Raw genomic sequence first — 24,700 nt, 5'->3', positions numbered from 1 at the left:
CACCATGTTTCTAGCCGCTCCTGTCACCACTTTTGCTCCCACTACCCACCGTGCACCAATCCGATGGACAAGAACCTCCCCACCACACACATTTTTGTCCAAATTGCATACTATTGATACATCCCTGTTCCTGAAATCCTGTCTTTTTAACTCTGACTCATGCTTAAGAACGTTAATTCTGCACACAAACATTTCCCTACTTCTGAAATCACACCCTCGGCACAAAGTAGAACCTGGCTTTCTTCAATTTGGCTTGGCTCACTTTGTGAATCCTGTTCTCAGGGTGATCTTTTCAAGCAGCTTAAATGTCATCCACCCATCATCAGGTGACTACCTCGTCATGATGCTATGGTACATAAAATTAAACTGAGTCACTATCCTATTAATAGGCGAGGGTGTAGGAGGCGAAACAAACTCTTGACCAAGCGCGGATTACGTGCAGTTCATATGACGCGCGTGCACAGCCTCGCACCACACTTCAATGGAATGCCTACCAAGCTGCTCCCCCGCCATCAGCCTTCAAAGCAATGCCAGTCCTGCGAGACGCGCGTGCACATTAAACACCGTCTGCCTCAACACCATCTACCCCTGCCCCTCCCCCACTACAGAGCGCGTCTCACTGCCGTGCTTTCACTTTCACGGTCGCGAGGCTGTGTTTCTTTCATGGCCAATGCTTGTTTTTGCATGCGCTTGTTTCTCAGCTGCTACAGCCTCAGCGTCAAAGGGCCCTCTCCTCCAAATGCAAGGCTCGCGCTCCTCCGCTGGTGCAGCTGACTCCAGGCCAACTCTGTCAGGCTCTGTTTGCCTACACATGTCCCACGGAGTCCACGCGGCCCCTACCGCATACGCCATTGGTTGATCTCTTGACTCACCATCTACCCCTGGCCCTCCCCTACTACAGAGCGCGTCTCAGGGCCGTGCTTTCAATTTCACGGCCGCGAGGCCGTGTCTCTTTCATGGCCAATGCTTGTTTTTGTGTGCGCTTGTTTCTCAGCTGCTGCAGCCTCAGCGTCAAAGGGCCCTTGATCAAAATGCAAGGCTCGCGCTACTCTGCTGGTGCAGCTGACTCAGACCTGGGCGGATGATAGCGGGTATTTCCGGGCTCTTCTCTGACGTCTATCAGAACTCATTCAGAGTGCCTCCATCCTCGTCAGCTGCACTCCTTCTATCTGAGCTACTTTCTCTCTGTGCATTCAAGTTTGGGCTTTTCTCACATTCTGCTTTGGCTCTCGCCCAGTTGCCTCTCTAGGTTCCTTGGCTGCCCTCACCTACTCAGGAGAGCGTTTGTGTCCCCGTGTATAAGCATTTGCACACACTGCTGCATTCGCCTACCTCACAGGCGTCTTCACCTCTGCTCCGATTCTGCACCCACCCCCTCTGATGCCTTCCCCTGCGCTCGGATCTGTGGGTGGTCTCTGCTCCTACACTTACACCATTTGACTCCCTCACCTGCCCCGGCCCCTCACTCGTCCTTCTGAACGTTGAGGCAACCCGCAGCGTCCAGACTGCACCCTCGCCCCTCACCTGCCTTGCCGGGGCCCTCCACGCCCCTCACCTACGGCTTTCTGTCACACAAGCCAACGCTTGCTAGCAGTGTTTCCGAGAATGCCCGAGCTCCTAGACTGAGTGCGCCTGCTGCTTTTCCTCCGTGGTTGGCTCCGACACACTTCAATGCATGTTTTTTTGTTTCCTCCCAGAAGTATTGCTTTACTGGGCCCTATTGGAACTCTGGACCAAACGTATTGCCTCCTACCTATCTTTTTGCATCCTCTGTTCATGCTACTGCTTCAGTATAAAGTGTTTGTGCCCCTCCTTCGGTGTTAGATGCATTATATAAATATTTAAAAGTACATTATGTGTTTGAAGCAAGCTTTAGACCGACTAGTTTATAAGGCAACATTTCGTTTTAGAATTCCAGTCACAAATATTCAAATTTAAAATCAGGGGTGCAAGAAGCCACCCCTACATGACCTCTGTGTTGTATTTCTCATGTTTGTATCACACAGTATTTCGCAGAATAGCTTACCCCCAGTTGCCTGTACAAATTTGCTGATAGCGGTCAACAGGCTTCTCTGAATGCGCATCAGCAAGAGGTTAGATTGTAGTTTTGCGTGGTCATGGTTGTCAAAATCGCCAGGAAATACAGCAAATGCACAATACAGTGGTGAGTACCCCTCCAATACCCTCCCTTTCACCACAGAGACAAGGACGATTTCCCTGTGATTGACAGTCCTACCCCACTGAGACCCAGTCTGGTGCAATGGTAGCCTCCAGGCTCTGTTAACTAGTTATTCAGCCTGGCCTGGAATGTACCAGCAAATATCTTTGCTAACAGGCTCAAAGATTTAGCAAGAACACAATCAGTGAAGAATCATCTATTTTTAAAACATTGATTAATTCAGAGCACACAGTTTTAGTTAATTTGGTTGCTGAGGTTTGGAACATTTTTAATTAATACTGTAGCTATGCATTTGTTGGAATTGTGATGGGCTATGAAGAACTGGATTGTATAGTTGATTTTAATGTATTTATATAGCTTTATTCTAACAATTTTCAAATGATTAAATGTAATGTTATCATGGTGGTTTTAGATCCTCTTAAGTCTTTAACGTGTCCCATCTCATAGGATATTTACGCGGGTAAACTAAATGTGAGCACAAAGAGAACATGTGTTAAAAATCCCTTTAACAAAGTGCTAGAAATTCCATTTACTTTATTCCTGTTAGTAGAGCTTGGTGAAGTTACATCACAGTATTTGTGCTGTAGCAACGTTCTTCTATGTTAATCTGCAAATGAACATTTCTGAAGTATTTGTCAAGCAATAAGTTGAGAATCCCTTTGGACAAAGTTCCAGGAAGTAAGTACATCAATGAGAGATGCACCCTGTCATCCTCTTGCGCGCCATAAGTCCACTCGTTCTTTTTTGCACTTTAAAACGCAACTTCAGAAATCTAATAAGTGCTGCTACAAATCTCCCTCCAAACTTTGGGAAGGGGTTCATGTCATATTGTATTTTGGAAATGGTTGCCAGGTTTTCCACCCCCATCGGCTAATGTATTAGGTTCTGTGTGTGCAGTGTAGCACCGTGGTTGTCTTTGCACATATAGGGTTATTTGATTAAACTCTTTCCGTTCCTACATAGCTTTTGAAAATGCAGGAGCTACAAAAAGCTTTGTGCAAACCAAAAAAGACAACTTATGCAGTTTGAAAAAGGCTGCTTTTATGAAGTATATGCATCACATCTATCTATCGCCCTCACTCTATTGCCCTCATTCTATCTATCTTCGCCCTCACTCTATCCATCTATCGCCCTCACTCTATCTATCGCCCTCACTCTATCTATCGCCCTCACTCTATCTGTCGCCCTCACTCTATCTATCTGTCGCCCTCACTCTATCTATCTGTCGCCCTCACTCTATCTATCTGTCGCCCTCACTCTATCTATCTGTCGCCCTCACTCTATCTATCTGTCGCCCTCACTCTATCTATCTGTCGCCCTCACTCTATCTATCTGTCGCCCTCACTCTATCTATCTGTCGCCCTCACTCTCTCTATCGCCCTCACTCTCTCTATCGCCCTCACTCTCTCTATCGCCCTCACTCTAATTATCTATCGCCCTCACTCTAATTATCTATCGCCCTCACTCTAATTATCTATCGCCCTCACTCTAATTATCTATCGCCCTCACTCTATCCATCGCCCTCACTCTCTCCATCGCCCTCACTCTCTCCATCGCCCTCACTCTCTCCATCGCCCTCACTCTATCTATCGCCCTCACTCTATCTATCGCCCTCACTCTATCTATCGCCCTCACTCTAATTACCTATCGCCCTCACTCTAATTACCTATCGCCCTCACTCTAATTATCTATCGCCCTCACTCTAATTATCTATCGCCCTCACTCTATCCATCGCCCTCTCTCTCTCTACCGCCCTCACTCTCTCTACCGCCCTCACTCTCTCTATCGCCCTCACTCTCTCTATCGCCCTCACTCTATCTATCGCCCTCACTCTATCTACTACCTATCGCCCTCACTCTATCTACCTATCGCCCTCACTCTAATTATCTATCGCCCTCACTCTATCGCCCTCACTCTATCCATCTATCGCCCTCACTCTATCCATCTATCGCCCTCACTCCCTCTATCTATCTATCGCCCTCCCTCTATCTATCACCCTACCTCTATCTATCTATTGCCCTCACTCTATCTATCACACCACCACAGCATCACTCAGCACCACCACAAGATCACTCAGCGCCACCACAGCATCAATCTGTGCAACTATTCAGCAGCTGGTTCAAATATGTTCTCTCAATGTTTCAAGCTTTATTACAAATGACACAAAAAGATGTTAATATTTCACTTCTGTTCTTGGATTTTTGTCACAATAAAATACACTGAACATAATATTCACAAAAGTTATTTACAAAAGTTTAAGGTATTGCCATTATAAATGACAATAACTTTTATTTAAGTATTAATTATTTTAAAAAATTAAAAGCCATTGTTATTTGTAATATCAATACATCTATGTCACGTAAATAAAACACATATTGCATATAGGTGTCACATTTGCGAAAGTTAAAACTATTGGCATTGGAAATGACAAAGCTATTAATATAGCTATTTTCAAAATGGACACATAAATAAAAAATGTGTTATTTAGAATACCAATAGCTTAAACTTTCCTAATGCAAGACCTATTGCATTGCAAATGCTTGTTATATTTTCAGCCACCCCCTTATGACAAACCTTTATTACTCAAGCTTAGCGAGTTTTTTCCATGATAAGATTGCGGATATCTATAGTGTGCTCGAAATTAAAAACCAAGAGCTTAACGCTAAGGCACCAGAATCCTCCCTCTCCATCCCTGATAGAAACGGAAAGACTGATGTTTTGCTGAAACCTTCACTTACATGTTTTCCCTCTTTATCTATAGAAGATCTCAATCTTCTACTTGATGCCACAAAGTCCTGCTCGCCTCTTGACCCCTGCCCGCTAAAAATTTTAAAAACTTGCAGAGGGTCGGTGCTTCCCCCGCTACTGGAAGTTATGAAGTTGGCGATCCAAGAGGGTATCTTTCCCTCTTCCTGGAAAACCGCTATTGTTAGGCCTCTGCTTAAAAAACCCTCCTTAGACCCAGGGATCTTGAAGAATTACCGCCCTATTTCCTTACTCCCGGCCCCAGCCAAGATTCTGGAATCCCACATAAGTCAACATCTGTCCACTTATATTGAAAATTCCAACATGCTTGATAGCTCCCAGCACGGTTTTCGATCAGTTCAAAGCACTGAGTCTGCCCTCACTGTTGTGACAAACAAAATTCGATCTGAGGTTGACAAGGGACATCCTTCGCTGCTTGTGTTGTTAGATCTCACAGCAGCTTTTGACACCCTGTCCCCGTCAATACTTATCTCCAGGCTCAAGGATATCGGACTAGGAGGCTCTGCCCTCAGTTTGCTCTCCTTTCTCCATCACAGGGAGCAGAGAGTAAAAATGGGCAACTTCCTCTCCGATCCTCAAAAGGTGCAATGTGGGGTTCCCCAGGGCTCTACATTGAGCCCTTTACTGTTTAACATCTATCTTACCCCACTTGCACAGGTGGTAAGATCCTTTGGCCTGGACGTGCTGTCATATGCTGATGACACACAGATCTTGGTATCCATCACCCGGCCAGTCTGTGAGATCGCCTCCAAGTTTAGAGCTTGTATGGAGGCAGTCTCCAATTGGATGACAGGTAATTTCTTAAAATTGAACGGTGAAAAAACAGAAGTTATGGTCTTCGGAGGGAGCCAAGATCTCTGGTCAAAGGACTGGTGGCCTCCATCCCTGGGAGATTGCCCGACTCCCACCCCTATTGCTAAGAACCTTGGAGTACAAATTGATCCCGCCCTTTCCTTCGACCCCCAGGTAAATAGGACAGTGTCTACTTGCTGTGGCACCATCAGAATCTTAAAGAAAATTGTCCCTTACCTGTCCTTGGCAGCCCGGAAACAAGCAACAGCTGGCCTAGTACTATCGAGGCTAGATTATTGTAATGCCCTTTATGGTGGCATCAATAAAGGCTCTATCCATCGCCTCCAAATGGTGCAAAATGCTGCAGCCAGATTGGTTCTAAGCCTCCCTAGGAGGACGTCTGCAACAATGGCCAGAAGGGACCTTCACTGGCTTCGGATTCCATCTAGGATCTCTTTCAAAATTCTCTGTCTGGCCCATGGTGCTATCCATGGCTCAGGATCTGAAAGCATTAGATCTCTTCTGTGTGCCTACACCCCCACTAGAACGCTCCGTTCATCTTCAAAGAATAGGCTGGTAGTCCCTAGGTTTGCTAAGGTTAGATGGGGAGGTAGAGCCTTTTCCACCTTGGCTCCCAAACTGTGGAACTCCCTTCCCCTTGAGCTCACCAGTCAATCCTCCTTGACAATTTTCAAAAAACTTCTCAAAACCTGGCTTTTCTCTCAAGCATATTAGATTCTTGCTTTCCCAAATGGCCTTTGGTCTACCTATCTGGAGTCTGGACTTTCTATGTCTGTTCGTATTGCGCCTTGATGCCCCTTGGGGCTAAGTTTTGCGCAGTATAAAAACGCCATTCATTCATTCATTAATTCACTTCTCCAACCTCCTTCCACATTAGTGACCTATTCCTATCCCTATAACTCCCCTCCATTCCCTGGTAAACCTTCTGACCCCTCTCCATCAACAGCTTCAATTCCTACCCTAAATATTTTCACTGGTGTGGAATCTTATGGGCGAGTAAGATATTGCCCTAAAGTAGTATATCAATGTTGGGCTGAAAGTTTTGTTGCCCAAGTACACTGTCCTAAATCACTGAGTGAATATCTTCTGATCGTCTGTCCCAAACTTAATTATACAAAACGTTTTACTTTCCATCAGTGGTGTCATGCTTCAAACTTAGATTGAAGACTTGCTCAGGAACAAGCAGCTGGATGGCTTCACACCTAGAATATCTGTCAATTTAAGCCTGAGGCCTGTTACAGCCACCACCCATATTTCCTTCTAAGAGAATGGGAAGAAGAAATTGGGGACTGTTTCCTAATGACTTAAGGTCTCAATTTGACTTTCGAACACCAAACTTGTGGTTCTCTTGCTCACTTAGATGGAGTAACCGCCATATTTCTGATGCCAGAATTGAGCTAAATCCACAATTGGAAGTCTTTGACCAGTGGTTTGCCTACCAGAGAGCCTTCATGTTTTATATGGTCTTTCTGAATGGAGAATTTGCCTGTTCAGGAATGCCAAGAAAAGCCAGGTAGCTTTGAAGAGGAAACAATACAAATGACCCCATGTGCTGGGAGAAAACTCCCCAGACATCAGGGACATTTGTTGTTTCTAAATAACCAGCACACACAGCTGTTCCAAAACAACATAGTGCCCGCTCATCATACTTCTCTGCCCTCTATGGCACCACTGGATATATAGAAGACAGCGAGTCCCATGCCTGATGGGTAGGGCTCTCATAACATGGCAGGTGCATGTGGACCAGCGGAGCGGAGACCAGGGCATCCGCTGACCTTGGTGGGATAACAGGCTGTCTGCCTTGGTCTAAATGACTCATTTAGTCTTATGACAAAGATATATGTTTACACATAAGGTTTATATTGCAATTTTGGTGTTGTATCCAAGTTTAAGCACTCGAAATGTCTGCACTCATGTAGTGAGGCAAATGGAGACAAATTGATTAAACCAGGGTCACACAATTTGGTCAAATATGAAAGCCTGTCCCAAGTATGTGTTTTGCTTTCCTTCCCAACCCGTGTCTTTTTTTATTATTAATTAAATAACAAATACGAGCTCAACCAAGAGGATGATATAAAGATTCTGCTGTGAATTTAGAGTCTGCAGTGGATCTGCAATTCTGCTACTTCTGGGAGTTTGCTGTTGAGAACTGGAGAGTGGCATATAGAATTAAGTAACGGGCATGCACTCTGTCTATCAGGGGTATTCATTAATAAATGCAACTGAAGTACAGTACACTACATATTGTTTTGCATTTGTCAATTTATAAGATAAACAAACAAATACGGCTGACCACGGTTAAGCACCTCAATTTCTAAATGGAGAAAAAATTAGATAGTCTGTGCATCAAATTCCGGAGTTTTCCGCACTTTCACTCCACTGAAAACCAGATAAATACTTCATAGGAAAAAGGAAGGTAATTTCAATCCAAAAGTTCTAAATACTTGGTCAATGGTTCCCATGGTCAACAACAGGTAAAACAGGGTCCGCTAGTTAAAGAAGCGTTTGACGTGTCAATAGTGTAATACTCCAAATTCGGTGGCCTTAAAATTATTGGCACAAGTAGTCATTTTTAAAAATCCAGCAATTATCCAAGTCGCATGCACAAAAAGATTGGCCCAATCATCCACATTCACACGAGCGTAGTCACATGTAGGATGATAATTCTCAGCGTCCTTTATGTTCCAAAGCCAATGTAGTGGCCAATAATCCAAGTCAATGTCGACGTGCTGTCAAGAGATCCCACATCCGGAAATTCGTACGAATTTCCAGACGAGGGATCTCTTGACAGCACATGACTACGCTTGTGTGGATGTGGAGGATTATTACTTGTGCCAATAATTTTAAGGCCACCGAATTTGGAGTATTACACTATTGACACGTCAAACACTTCTTTAACTAGCGGACCGTCTTTTACCTGTTGTTGACCTTGGGAACCATTGACCCACGTATTTAGAACTTTTGGATTGAAATCACTATAAACAAGCCCTGACTAAGTTCCATTTGGAACGAAACACGTTGGCTGATGTCCGATTTTAACAACAGCTACAATAAAGGAAAACAATGTTTTGGATACATTTGATAATGTATGTTTGAGATGCAAAGGCTGCAACAAAAGTATTCTCTGCATACTTTTCAGCTCATTCGACTGGTGTCCTCCTCTTTTGATTAATGTTTCCCAACCTGCCAAAATGCTGTCAGAGCCTTCAGTTGCACTGCCTTCTTTTGAAACCTTAGAACACCCTTGAAAATGTTTCATTCTGCATTGAATTTAATGGGATCACCCTCTTACTCCTTTAACATCATTCTCATTGGTGAATCAACATCTTTACAGGTATTGTATGTGCATGTATGTACCGCTTACTACAACTGACAAGGTGTTGAAGTGCTTTGCAGAAAGTACCACATCCTTCCGGAACGCAAGATTAGTGGTTGATCCAGTGGTTATTGGGATTTGTTTTGTGTTCTCGATCAAACTATTCCTTGCGTTTACTCCACGTTCTTTCTGTAAATCGCTCCACTGCTCTTTGGAGCTAGGTCCCAAAATAAAATAATAAGTAATAATAAACTCTCCAGCCACTAATGTCCTCACTGACTAGATCACAGAACAGATTTAGGAGCCTGCTACATTATTTAAAAGGCAAGGCTATCCTCTGCATATCATACAGAAACAAATTAACAAGTCTTTGCAGTTACCCAGGGAAGCTCTTATTTGGAATGCCAGCAGCAGAAACAAAAGTGACAAACTCAATTTGTGGTTGACTATCATCCATCAGCTCCTAACTACAGAAATATAATGCAAAAAAGATTTCCCTTACTGTCCGCTTGTGAAAACTTGCAAAAGGTTTTTCCCAAAACCGCCAGTCATTGCTTACCGCAGAGCTCCCAATTTAAGATCTTTTATTATCAGAGCTGAACTCAAGCAATAACAAATGCAGGGGTTCATTGCTTTGACTGTAAAAGGTGCATCATGTGTGAATACTTTTTGCACACCTCATCAGTAACTAGTTCTGTTACGAGAAGGACCTATGGAATAAGACAGCATCTTACTCAATATGCATTATTTATGTGATTCAGTGCCAACGTCAAAGCTGTCAAAAACAATATGCAGGCCAAACGGTGAATGACCTCCATACTCGATTCAGAAACGACAAATCGGCAATAATTAATAAGAAAATTGAGCAGCCTGTAGCCAATCATTATAACCTTGTGGATCATTTTCTATCAGATTTTCCCTGTGGAACATGTCTCAAAGGAAGAACTACTGGACTCCAAAGAAAACTTCTCCATGTACTGTTTAAAAACACTGTATCCAGATGGACTGAACATTACTGACAATGCCACCTGATTGCTCATATCGCAAGAGCTCTCGGGACTGCATTGATTCAACATTCTAAATGGAATCTTCACTCATGGTGTCTTGTGAAAATGTAGCTGTGTCATCTGTGCAGCCACTGAGCAAACAATCTTGTACTACTATCTGAGGAAGCTGGAACCCTGAAATGTTGTAATAGAAATATATTTTTGTTCTTTGGTAAATCCATCTGTTTGAGTCTCTTCTTTCTTGGATATTGTATTTCTGTGTAACTCTTACCCAGATTTTTGCCCTGGCTGGCTGTTTTCTTGGTATCCGTCATCTTCAACTATATATATATAAATATCATTATTTTTTGTTCAAGATGAAGGATCACAGGAAAACAAGCAACCAGAGCAAAAATCTGGATCTCCAGGATACAAGTCAAAAATAAATTAAATAAATAAATAACATGTTTTAAATAACACGCACACGCACTGACTTTAATTTTTGTAAATTGAACTTTCAACATCAATAATAAATTAGTTTAACAAGTTTGGAAAATTAAATATAAAATCTAAAAAAATATACTCTATTTTCACAAAACTGGGTTAATTTGTTATCGCCCAATTGATTTTATTTTTTTAAGTTGTTGAGAGTTTGGTGACTTATAGCCTGTGAGGGTAGGTCAGCTGCCTGTATCACTTGTTGCGAGATCTGAGGAGGTCACACTGCGGCCAGTAGGGGGAAGGGAGCTTTTTGGTGAAACCTGACCCTTGGACAGCGTGACCTGCAGCTCAGGCGGCCCCTGCAGTGTGACATATGCTAATGTCGGCTGAAGTCTGTTTTTGGTGTCCTTGTCAGTCAGCGCTTGTTGTCGAAGTCTGTCTTTTATGTCGCTGAAGCAGTGTTTTCTTGCTCGCCTATGAGGCTTTTACCTCCGTGAACGCTGAAGTCCTTCCTCTCTGTCCATGAACCCAGACCTACGCGCGTGAGTCCGTCTTCGCCTTCCACCGTGACAGGCACAGGTCCTCCTGGAGACCCGGGAGCGTGCCGTGCGTGCGGAGCGCGGCGGACGCACGTCGCCCTCCTGACGTCACAAAGCGTGCCGCGCTCGGATTTTTCCCATCGGCCCCCGCGCTGGCCCCTGCTCTGAGGCAGCAGCAGAGGCAGCGGCGGTGGTTCGGTGCGGGCGAGGTGGCCGCCGGGGGCGGCCAGCAGCGGCGGCGGCGGCGTCTCAGCGCGCGGCTCCCCCAGCATGCGGCCCCGCCGAGCCCGGGGCGGACAGTGAGCCGCGGGCCCGGCTGGCCAAGTATACTCTGCCACCACCCCCCCACCCCAGGACAGACCTGGCCTCCGCCGCGCAGGCCGCAGGCAGCAGCAACGGGCAATGACCGCGGCTCCGGCAACCCCGCAGCAGATCAGGGACCGGCTGCTGCAGGCCATCGACGCCCAGAGCAATGTGAGTTGCTGGGGTGACCCTGGGAAGGGGGGAGAGGAGGACAAGGGACCTCTGGGGCCCGGGGGTCACTGACAGGAAGCAACAGGGTTCAGCTGTTGGGTATGAAGCACCACATAAGGTCTGGTGGAATACACTGGGAGGAGGAATAGCAGGGACGGGGTGCACTTTAGTGCTGCTTGCATGGGTCTAGAGTAAGCAGTCCCTGACACTGCTGAGGCAGACCGAGAACCGGGTGTCGCTGACAGCCACTGGGTGCTGCTGTGGGAGTATGAAGTACTGCATCAGGTGTGGTTGGGAGAGAAAGAGCAGGGATGGGGTGCAGTTCTAAGGGTACACCCAGTGCTTCTTGGAGGAAACTAGTGTAAACAGTACGTGTGCTCCCAAAGCTGACCTAGAGCCAAGGGTCTCTGACAGGAAGCCGCAGGTTGCTACTGCAGGGGAAGAAGGGATGCATTTGGGGGGGTGGACAGTGGGAGGAGGAAGAGGGCTGTGGGGTTCAGTGTTTTGGGGTATATACACATACTTATTTTTGGATATGTACTGCAAGCACTGTGTGTGACACCCAGGCCCTCAGCTAGTAGTCACCCCCAGGAATTCACCCAGTAAAGCTTGGAGTATAAAGAGCAAGTACATCCCCAGCTGGGGTGGCTGTAATGCTGGAAGGTGTTCAAGGATCAAACTGTGGTTACTACATGAGTTGACAAAGAGCTGTCTGGGATATTGTTTTTGTTTAATGTGTAGAATATAGCAGGACTGGGTCAGTTGTCACTACCAGACTTTCAGAGTTTCTTTTGATATTTGGAGAAAGCGTTAACCGTGCCATAATTGGACGATACACACACGGAGGGTGTTATAGATTGAATAGGGTTTACGTAATAGAGGTCTTCTTTGGGGACTGGTTTGCTGGAGAATGCAAAGGCTACCCCACCTGTGGTGGGTAACACCAGGAAAAATGTTGACGTAGTATTGTGGTCATGAAAGGGGGTTTCGTGGCAATACTAGGAAGAAGCACTGACATTGAATGCAGTGGCTGCTCTGGGCAGAATGTGTGGCACAAGGGATGCGTTCTACTGCCTCTATTGCACATACACTTAACCTAATATAAGCCTTATCAATCAGACATGAGGTTTAATGCCCGAAGGGGACGCCTTCAGCAGGGCTGAGAGTTAAGATGTGGAAGCTCTGCGCCTGATGTTGATGGTTCTGCAATTGGGGCATGAACTGTCTTGCGGGTAATCATAGCAGAGAATGACACTGCTGGGATGAAAAAGTGATGTTACTTCCTAGGGCAGCACTTTTTGGTCTGGCATTAGGAGTCCAATTAATCTCTAGGGAGTGTGTCGATTTGATATTTTTTCCACATTTTAATCCAGAAGTGCACAAGAGGGCATAGAAGTCACTTCACACAATTCGTCCCACGAGTCTTCTCAAAACCAAGAACAGCAAATCATGTAGAAGCATTGGAAACGGTTATTATCCTTGTGACTCCTCGCACTCGTTTTTCAGTAACACAAGTGTATGCATTTAAGCTTTCCCCAAGGCCATGGAAGTCAGTGGCATGATATTTGGTCCAATACCTCTTTGAGCCTGTAACAATGTTGAAGACCTACAGTATGTAAGGACATTTTGGAAATTTGATTGGTCTAAGTTGTGCTTTCATCACTCAATCCTAAACCCAAACAATTTTGCGTGATTCGCGGATTAGATGGCTGGTTTACTGCATCCGAATGGTAACTTTTGTATTTTTGTTGGTTCCTGCATCGTACTTTAGAGGGAATGAGAGTTTTAGAAATTGAGGTTTGCAAAAAGCGACGAGGGCGACATTCGTATCAGCCCTCACTAATGACTGTTATCATTCTCACAGTCCAGACTCTTTGTAGAGAGGGCGCCTGGGATGTTAGACGATGAGAAGATACATTTTACTATGACGTTGTATAAAGCGCTGCTTGGTGGCTTTTAGTTGCTTCTATGATCTTCAATGTTATTTAGTCACAGATAAGGTCGGGGAAGCTTGTGAATGTGTCGGCAGTTGTAGTTCTCGTGTTCTATTGGGCCTGGTAGGTTTTCTTTTATGAGCAGCTGTCGTGTATTATGGAGTGATATCACCCCTTTGGTGGTGGGGAGGTTTTATCCCCTGACCCTTTTGTTACATAGGTAGCTGGTGATGTTTAGTCTTGGTCATCTAACTACCAGGATATCAATGTGAAGGGGTTTTGAACTGCTAATCAAACGCTCATCCCCTTTTATACACAATCTAAGCATTTGGACATGGTCATGAGTGTTAACGTGCTTGGGACTGGGTTCTTCTATTCCTCACATTTTGATTTTGCCAACTCTGTTCTAATTAGTAGCCCATTCATCCTAATGTAACACGCATTACAGCTGTTTGAGTGCAATGCAGCCTATACATGACTTACAGCTCCCCTAAGGATTCCTGCCACTAGTCCTTTATCACCAGGCAGGTCAAGGGTTCTTCCAGTAAGTGTAGGGATGGAAGCTACAGAAGTCATGGCAGCAGACTCTGGACCTTTCTACCAACTTTGAACAGAACTCTTTCATTACCACACACTTAACATTCGTTATGTAGGTCTTCCTGATGCTCTGCATTGCATACTTTTCTGGTAACGGTGCTCTTGGTCAGGGGTCAGGAAATATGTTTGCTGTAGCTAAACTACTGTAGTGCCCACATGTATGACTGCTATTTATTGTAGATTACACTTGAATTATGTTTACACACTTTCATTGGGATGTGGAAATATCCTGTTTGAATTTACAGTTCTGGCAGTTGTGGCATAGGTTAAGTAGCATCTACCAATTCTAAAAGGTGTTCAAATGTCCTGTTCATATAGTGTTGGCTGAATGAGTAGCCTGTGTTCACTTAGGTAATTCAATTGTGGCCTCATGAGTAGCGGGATTAATACGTTTAAAACATGGTTTGAATCAATGTTTTTAATTTATACCAGTTGTGGTATCTCGTTTTATTATCTCTTAAATATGCCTTTTGGGTAACTGACTCACAGAAGCTGATCAATCCATATGCAAACTGTATTTTTATGTAGCTCTTAACACATGCCTTTACAGTACTGTGAACAATGATTAGTCTGGGAAATAGGGCCCTATGCAATTTTTATTTACTATTACACCCTTGGATTGATACTAAGAAAATGGTAGATTATGGAAAACCCTGTGATGAAATGTTGTTGTTTTGGACATATTTAGTAGGTGTAAAATGAGATGGGTTAACATTAAGTACAGTTTTATAATTGTAACTATGTACTTTTATGATTCACAAGAATCGAATAAAGTTTTTCAAACGATTAGTCTGGCTCTGTTGGTCAGGAAGGGTGGAGCATTTTGGATAGTCATTCAATTTTCGAGACTTACTGTTCATTCCCACCCCCTCAAGCACTTGGAGGCAACCTCTGTGCTGCATGATTTGCTTTATAAGCAGCCAACCTAACATTTGTTATTAAAGTAGCATGTTCTCTTCATTGGAGAGCTGAGTTGCTCCATGCGATTCAGTCAATGATTGCTGTTATACTGGTCTCTGAAGCGGTTCCTAGAATCCACACAATCTAGTGTGATTGAGTGGCTGGCTGTACATCATCCTTCCTTGGTAGGAGCTGGCTTTGATAGTACTGTTTGATCATTGTGATTCGATTGCAGACAACTATTATAGAGGAAAGCCTTGGAGCAGACATTGCTCACTGAGGGCATCTATAACTTTATTTATTTTTTTGCTAAAATGATGCAATCTTTTCTCGTGTAGTGATGGAGGCTGATGAAGGGGATGTAACTTGGTTTCAGATTTAAATGTGAATATCTAAGAACAAATTATATATTGATCGTGGAGATTTGGCACTTTAATACACATACTAATGATTCTACCCAAAGGAGGACATTTGCAGAAAACATTTTTATATCAAAAAGTATATTTCAAAGATTGTTGCTATATGCAATATTAAAGCAGGCCGAATAACATACATTGTTCCAGCTCTAACACAACTGAGCACAAAGTGGCATAACATCCCATCAAGATTGAAGATCAATAGGATATATATCCAAGTCAACAGATCTTCACATCAGTGTTTTGTAAACTTATAACATTCTCATCCCCATATTTTTCGGTTTAGGTAAAATAGTCCTATGTTCATGTGAAATCCAATATGTTTCACAGTTAGAATGTCTTCCCCAGGAATTCACTGACACTTAAACTGTCAGTCGGTTTTTCATGTCCTAATTATCCTAGGCAAATAAACAATATTGTAAACTGAACAAGAATAAAACTATCTTCACAGGGTTTCCTTGTGCGTTAATATAATGTATATAAAATATGATATACCGCATAATCTCAGACACTGCACTTGTGTACCTACCTGGTCCTGCAGAAATGGACTAGTATAGGCTTTGAAAGCACTTAAATCCAGATGAAAGCCCTTGAGTTATTTATCTGTACTACCCAATGGTATGAATGTGTGCGTATGGAAATCCTTTGAAGGTTCTGTTCCGTTTGTTATAGCACAGTTAACCTGACCTTAAGTAAATTCTTCAGGCAGCAGTTTGAAAGTTTGCGAATGGTTTTAGTTGTGATGGGATTTATAATACATTTAACTCTGGAGAACCATCTATGACCTACAGACCACCTACTACGGACTCATTGAGCCTTCCCTATTCTCTCCTAACGCTCCCACTCATCTCTCAGACAGATATGGAACCCCTAACTTCAAGAATCAAGTCGGGGTCCCCGGAAGATCCTGTCAAACCCGAGATGTTTAGACTGTTTACGGAATCTATCTTGGCAGAAGGACATAAACTGATTAATAAATCTCTGCAATCAGCTACCATCCCGAAATCGTGGAAACATGCCAAAGTGGTCCCCTTGTTAAAAAAAACCCACCCTGGACCCCTCTAAGCCAGAAAGTTTCCGGCCTATCTCGCTGCTTCCTTACTTGGCCAAAGTAATGGAGGCACACGTCAATTCTACTCTGACGGATTTTCTGGAGACTAATGGGATCTTGGAGGAGTCTCAGAACGGATTCCGTGCCAAACATAGCACGGAGTCAGCCTTACTGGCCGTCACAGAACATCTAAGGGTGGCACAAGACAGGGGTGACACCTCAGCTGTGGTGCTGCTAGATTTGAGTGCGGCGTTCGACACCGTCTCCCATGGGATCCTAGTCAAGAGGCTATGGGAGATAGGTGTCAGAGAGGATGCTCTGGACTGTTTCGTGTCTTTTCTATCTGACCGTTCCTTCCAGGTTCATGCCCCCCCATACTCATCCGGCAGTTTTCCATTGGGCTGTGGTGTTCCTCAGGGCTCTGCCCTCAGCCCCACGCTGTTTAATGTGTATGTCCGCCCCCTGGCCACATTGGCCAGGGAACGTAACATCGAACTAATATCCTATGCGGACGATACACAGCTGATCTTCACCTTTTCTAATAACATCGTTGGTGATCAAGCCAAATTCCAAGAGGATATCGTGGCCATTTCCAGCTGGCTTACGGAGAACTGTCTTCAGTTAAATTCATCTAAGACTGAAGTCCTCCTGGTTGGCCCGGACACTCAAAAGTGGGACGAGCGGTGGTGGCCCCCTACATTGGGTTCACCGCCTATGCCCAAGAAGGAAGTTAAGAATCTAGGTGTGATCTTAGATGATGCTCTCACCCTGGATTCCCATGCGAAGAGGATAGCTGGTACTTGCTATGGCCGCCTGCGCTCTCTGAAACCTATTCTTGGCTTCTTTGAATCTTCCACCCGTCAGACAATTGTCCAGGCTATGGTCCTATCCCATCTGGACTATTGCAATGTATTAATGCTTGGGTCCAATCTGACAGTCATCAATAGACTACAGAAAGCTCAGAATGCGGCAGCTCGGACCCTGTTCGGCTTACCAAGATGCTGCCATACCTCTCAGGTTTTGCGCAGGCTCCATTGGCTGCCCGTAAAACAACGCATTCAATTTAAGACCCTGTGTGTTATGCATAGAATGTTACATTGTCTAGGTCCTAAAATCTTGCAAGGAATCTGTTCCTTCTATGTTCCACAGCGTGCACTCCGGTCTGCGGACCTCTTCCTTGCCTGTACCATCAAGATTCGGAGGTGTAGAGCTGGTGGCCGCTCCTTTAGGTTTCGGGCCCCAAAACTCTGGAACTCTATTCCTCTAGGTGTACGTTCCATCACAAACCACCTACAATTTCGAAAACAAGTAAAAACTTGGCTGTTTTCTTCGATTTAGGGTTCCGCGGTGTATCGATATCCTGCCGCATTCCTCCGGCTGTTATGTGATTGGACCTGTCTGCAAGCGCTGGGACGCCTCGTTGCTGGGGTAGCCATGCGCTATATGAGATACGTAACATAACATAACATAACATGTCTTTGTAGGCAATTTACACTGAACAAACGACAACAGTGCTTCTCAAACCTTTTTAGAACCACATCCCAATTTTTATAACCATCTTTTGTGACCCACCTAGCTTACTTGAACATGCGGCGGGAATTTTTTTTTTTTAATGGAGTGGCAATCATTTGTAAACATTACAGCCATGACCACATCCTTACATATTTGACTGGCCAATATATTGATATGCCCCCAAAAATGGGAGGTGGTGAACTTCAATCAGTCTGGGTCTGGCAAACTTTTCAATGTGTAGTGCTGGCATATGCCATCGGTTCAATAAAATCACAAACCTCCTAAAAATCTTGGTGTTTATGGCAGTGATTTTAGAAACTTGGCATCATGTCTATTTTTGTGTGACAATGAGGTTCAGTAGTGCATTTTTTGAAGTGCAAATAAGGTCCATAGCCATTTGAGCACTTAAAATGAGCACCATATTACTTTGGCACAAAGTCTGATTCATTTTGATAGATTCCCTGGGTATTAACTGATTTGCCCCGTAACAAATGTAGGTGCTAAGCCAACACCAGGACTCAAGCCTGGTTCCCCTGATCCCAAGTCAGCAGCTCTGGCCATTATGCGACACATTTGGATGGCTCAATTTATGCTTGAAAGTTATACACAAGTGATGTGGTTTTCTATGTTGACGTATAATTTCTTGCATTATTTACTTTTTATCAGTTTGAGCTAGGATATTTTTTTTGTTCAATCTGAATTGTGCAGAAGTTGTGTATCTGTCGACTGTTGAATTTTACGGACATCACAGAGGTTATGGAATAGCAGAATTACAGTTCTGTATATGACTGTTGCTGCGGAAGCTTTTGAATGACCATGACCTGCACGTTTGCTGGGTATTGGCAGTGAGTGCTCCATGTAGAACCATCTTGCTCATGCAGTGCCATAGAACTTTCGGCGAAAAAGTGATACATATGGGATGGATGCAGATGTATCATATTTTATTGCCTATGCCATCTTTAGAACAGTTTTCATTGTGGATGCCAAACAGTTTCTGTATAATATTAGTGTAGATCTCCCAGTTTCAAAGATCAGTGCAGGTTCCTGATTAATCACAATGGTTTGTCTTAACTTAAGACAACTGCAAATGAGTTAAGATTGCGTGTATCCGTAACATGCTCCATGAAAACAAACCCGTTCTTGGCAATAAGCTAAGGGCCTTGTTGTTCTAGGACGAGTTAGTACCTGGAAAGTTACCATTGTAATGATGACCTTGAATTGATATTTGGCACACAGTTTATTGGAACTTGATGCGCACATTACTGAAGCCTATTGCCCATGATTTTAACATACATTTATTTGTGTCATTTTATAGTTTGGGATGTCCTGTCAAAAATGGGGGTCGAGCAAAACCTGATCAATTTTCTGACCGACCTTCATTCGGATACAAGAGCAAATGTCCGCTACACCCAAGACATGAAAGTAACTAGGGATATTAGGATAAATCGGGGGGTTAGGCAGGGGTGCATTTTAGCCCAGTTTCTTTTTAATCTTTATATTAATGAATTAGATCAGCATCTTTTAAAAACAGGCACAGACTACTCATATATAGGAAGGAAGGGCGTGCCCGTCCTGCTATACGCGGACGATGCTGTCCTAATTTCTAGAACCGCAATTGGCCTCCAAAGCTTGTTAGACACTTTTTTTGTATTTATGAACTCCCGGGGCCTAAGTATCAATAATTTGAAATCATTTGTTATGAAGACAGGATTAGGCTCTAGAAAGTTATACTCCTTTTCATTAAATGGTTAAAAAATACCGACAACAAAGACCTTTTCGTACCTTGGTGTTCTTTTTGACCACCAACTAACGTGGGCACCTGCGGTACGAAAAAAGAAGGGTGAGGTAGTGCGGGCAAATGCAGCGATAATAGATTTCGAAAGAAAAATGGGAAATAGCCCGGTGGCTGCTCTGTTGAAACTATACCAAGCTAAAAGCACTGCCGTTGCGTGTTACGGGAGTGAAATATGGGGTTTTGTTCCCCTAGGCGATCTTGAGGTTATCGAAAATAACTTCCTATAACCAGTATTAAGGGTGCCAAGGGGAACGGCAAATTTCTCCGTTCATGAAGAATTAGGTATGCCCTATTTAAGCGACAGAATAGCTGCTAATCCCTTGCTGTGCTGGCTAAATTGCTGGCTGAATGCAGATATACCCCTCACCCTAAACATCTTACATGAAGCACTATCGTGGGAAGGGAGGTATGAGATCCCTTGGATAAAATGTTAAAAAATGTCTTCTTGAAATGGGACGGCTGGATCTCTTCCTAGCCCCGGAGTCCATAACTAAACTAGATGTAACCTATGTGAAGAACACCTTTGTCATCTAGGTACTTGGCTAGGGAGGAGACAGAGCTTAAGAAAGACAGTTTGAGGAAGCATGTTTTGACCAAAACCTGTCTACAAATGGAACTCTATTTATTTTGGCCCATGTGTGGTTATGAACGCTTCTTGTTGTCAAGGTTTCGTTTTGATTTGTTTTACCTACTGCTAGCTGTACCAAGTGGGGCCCACAGAGGTCAAGTGCTGCCAGCTTGCGGCTGCGACAGTAAGTCTCCGCAAGACCTGGCCCACTTTCTATTCATTTGCTCTTATTATACAGTACCCCGTAAATTGTTTTTAAAACCTCTTCTTAAACAGCTGAATTTTGCACAAATCAGACCAGCACTTTATTACCTTCAAATGCTAAACTGTGGCTGTACCATGTTTGTATGTAGCTTTTTAAAATTAGCACTTAAGTTTAGAAAAAGTATGGAAGGTTAATTAATTATGCTACTGATAGTTATATCTTTTTATCTAATCGTATATTTATATTTTTAATCTACATATTTTGAACTGTACTTTTATGATTGTTAAATGCAAACAATCGAATAAAGATATTTGACTTGACTAGTTTGGATTCATACATGAAGTGGCTCTTCAGTTTGTGACAAGGATGAGATGTTTGAAAGTCGAATTATGTTCTGCTTTATCCTGCAGCAATTTCCCATCTGGGTGGAAAGAGCATATCCTGCTAAATCCTTCCCTCTTGTGTTGCTAAGGACAGAAGAGGTGGGTATCCACCTGTTTGAGGGGAGTTTGCCAGCGACATTCTAGTGATGTAAATGTTATTGCCACCTTTATGGGCAATTATGGAGGAGGAGTTTAGATATTGTACAGCTAAGCTAGTTAAATCACTGTTTTTTTAAATCAGATAACACTGTAGTGTGATGTCACCCATGTTTTGACTATACAATCCCTTTTGCAAGATCCAGCAATGAATATAAAAGGCAGGACAAAAAATGGAATTACAACTGCTATTAACAGAGAATTCACCTTTTCGGTCTTTTCCCTAACTATTTTCACTATAGTTTGCAGTGTATGGCTTATGAGACATTTATGGTAGGATAATTGCTTGCACTTACCACAAAAAAATCACTCAATTTGCGGTTGTTGATTCTTCATATATACAGCCAATCTTTTGGTAGGAGAAAAATGAAATTGCATTTAAATGGGATGAGGTGCAGTTGTCTGACCATGTATTATAAATAAGTAAATGATCCTACCCTGCGCATGCATTGTAGCTCACCTTCATGTTTAATATCCTTCTAATATACTGTAGTAAGCTTACAGTCCCAAGATTTTAAGCACTCACTTTTACTCTTGGCTAATGTTGAGTCCTAGTTTGTAAATGTCTAACTTACTAAGTATTTCTGTCAAAGCCAATTGAGTCATAAAGCAGCAACTTTAAAACCCAGTATTTATATTATTTTTCATTTCTGCCATCCGTTTGGCACTTTCCTTGTACTTTGACATTATACTTTATTAGGATTTCTGCTGCTCTACTTCTACCCTCCAAGGTTGTTTTTCCCCTTTTTGCTGATTGTACGAAGGGCAAGCAGTTAATTCAATTTTCTATCGTAGGCTGTTAAATGACTTTCTCTGCCATTTTTAAGACTTTTTTCCAGAACATTGTTTTTGTCCTTGTCAGCAGGTCTTGAACGATATCCAGAAACTTAGCTGCATAAAGCATCTTGTAGTATCTGTTTTCCTCTAAGTAATATCATACATCAATGGAAGTCATTATAAATGGAATTGGATATACTAGATTTGTTTGCTGCGATCCACATATATGATTTTATTTTGTGTTAAAATGTTTTGTGATTCAGTAGGTTTAAAGAGGGTAATTGATTTAAGCAGCTAGTTAGACCAGTTGGTTACCCAAACATCTTTATCAACAGCTGTTGTCCACGGTGGTTATAGCCATGTTAGGACTATGTAAGACTAGACCTTATATTGGTGGCGTTTGGAGGTCCTTGGTTGACTATTGGACTCTCATCAAGGAATGCCAACATGCTTGACTTTGTTTTAACGTTTTAAAGACCTAGTTGTCAGACAAGTGGTGTATAATTTGTAAGTGGCAGCTCTACATTTACTTTCAGCGATTGCTTCAGAAGATAGATGTAAATATGGATTATACACTATTTTAATTTTGGAAGTTAAACTTGGCCTAGATATGAAATAGGTCACTTCAGAGGAATATATATTTCAATAACTAATTGAAAATAAATAATTCTTTTATTCTTAGCCAGGGACCACTTAAACATTTAACATCCTGTTCACCTCCTGAAAACACCTGTTCTGCATAGTTTCAGTTAAATCTTGTACTGATTTTTATCTCCAAGTATATCCTTTGATTTTATTGAAGCACAAGATGTTGAGCTATGCCTACTTCCCCATGGTCTCTTTTCTGTATTTTGTGTGCATGCTGCTTTACTACTATCAGCCGCTTCGGTCAAAGTTATGCTTTGGCTACCTTTCTATTTACACAACATCTTGTTGAAGAGGTAAATGCTCCTCTAAAGTAAGCATCTGCTGCAGTGTCCAGGATGTTTGGAGTACTTTGTTTTTCTAGATCTCAAAAACGGAAACTTGAGAGAAACCACATTTGATATAATTAATCTTTCAGTTCCTTATGACTTATAAATGTCATAAAATGTGCAGGAATACTAGAACTTTTTGTAGTTAAAGGGTTAAACTGTTGTAGTACTTTTACTATCTAATATCCCATATATAACATTATGGTTTATTAATTTATCATTAGGTCCATACACAGCATGTATAGTGAAAAACATACTTCTGTGACCATGTAAAGGAAGTTATGCCAAAGGCAGAATTTCTTTATTAGATCTTGGAACTCATTGTATGATTTTAGCTACATAAAAGTAAAGAACAGGCTCTAAAAATGAGTAGTAACATGCAGAAATTATTTATTTGCTATAGTGAACTATGTGCAAAGAAATGCATGTTGCTATGAATCTAGTTTCTTATTACTGGTCAATTTTCTTTAAAAAAAACTGATCTGAACGATAAGCCAGTTATTGTTCCACGCTGTCTCCTGCCTTCCTCCTTGTGACAGGAGGATAATTTATATAGTTGAGCAGCTACCTCAATTTCTTATTAGGCAGGACTATAGATGTCACAACTCAACAGTAATAAGGTAATTGGAGATCTTTTTTTATGCTGGGGTTACAGGCTTAAATTAATCATATGGTCATCTGTTGCAACACTTTTTGTGAAAATTCTCCTGTTTTGGAAACAAGCGTGAGGTGAATCGTACTCCCATAGTGTTAAAAAGTGGGAACATCATACAGCACTAATGATGTGAACCTCAAGGCAAGGCAAAAGATCTACACCGCTAAGATACTGCTTGCCACAACTTAAAGGAACCAGAGCTTTGTTGCCTCTGCCAGTTCCCTCCATTGTTTCTTTATCCAGTCCTTTTATTCTCGTGCATGAGCTATTTGTACTTGTTGTGAACGCTCAGGGCAGTATCCTAGCACATCCCTTTCATTGACTGGCTTAGTTTTTTTCTTAAGTCTCCATTCATTATTTTAGAGATGTAGGTTGGAAGGCACTACGTATTTGGTACTTGTGGTCATTGTAATCTGACCACCCATGATTATTAAATTTATTGACCTATTAGGATCATGATGTGTATGTAAAATACTGATCTAGAACTGCAAGGGATTGAGGATGTGATCGAGATCTTATTGTTGGTCACAGCAAATGCCCAGTTGAATTTTCGCCTCTTGTTACATTGAGTTTGTTCCCGCTGATAGGTGCTTGCGAAGTTAGCGCAGATATTAGTGGTTTGCGATCACGGTCTGTATAATCTCCAGATCTGTCATCTAGTGTAAATCTAGTCGATGCAGTAACTTTGAGGACTGTGAGCATTTTGAATACCTCTCAACCTCTATCTCGTTTAAATTTCCTAAATGTGGTTTCTTTCTGTAACCGGTTCTTAAGGATAACTTGGTTCAGACAGACGACCCCGGTTACTCATTACCCACAACTAATGAGGAGTCATGGTAAACCCCTCAGCTGTGTACTTTTGAATGTCAGTTAATTGGTAAAAAAAAGACTGGAATTCACAGAATATATATGTTCCCATTCACTCTATTTGTATTTCTTACTGTAACTTTTTTGGATACTTCATCTGACCCAGATATGGTAATTGCTATACCAGCGGGATACAAGATATCTCGAATAGATGGACAAAACAGACAGGGTGGGAGAATTGTAGATTTTGATCATAATTACTTTAAATGCTCCTTTAGTTCGGCCCCTCAGTTGTGCAATTGTTCACCTAGCCATGCGGGTGTTTTATGGTATCTTTTATTGAGTTAATAATTGTACTTTATTATGAGATTTTAACTTCCATTTAGAACTGTTAGTACCCAGAAACAGCTCATCTGCTCGATTGTTTAAAGAGCTTAGCTTTTTGAGCAGTTACTG

At 42.6% G+C, this 24,700-nt stretch overlaps 1 protein-coding gene across 1 annotated transcript in view; it reads left to right on the top strand.

The window, feature by feature from the left end:
* The first annotated feature begins 11,168 nt into the window (after window positions 1-11,168).
* The window catches only part of MED26 (mediator complex subunit 26), a 116,439-nt gene continuing 102,907 nt past the window's right edge, over window positions 11,169-24,700 (top strand). Inside the window, exon 1 of the mRNA XM_086946932.1 lies at window positions 11,169-11,514. Within this exon, the coding sequence (XP_086803058.1) occupies window positions 11,443-11,514 (72 nt within the window). The 5' untranslated portion in view covers window positions 11,169-11,442. The remainder of the gene's footprint in view (window positions 11,515-24,700) is intronic.

The sequence above is a fragment of the Lissotriton vulgaris genome, chromosome 12, assembly GCF_964263255.1.
Source record: "Lissotriton vulgaris chromosome 12, aLisVul1.2, whole genome shotgun sequence".
Classification (NCBI taxonomy): Eukaryota; Metazoa; Chordata; class Amphibia; order Caudata; family Salamandridae; genus Lissotriton; species Lissotriton vulgaris.
This window is presented reverse-complemented; position numbering and strand designations above follow the sequence as displayed.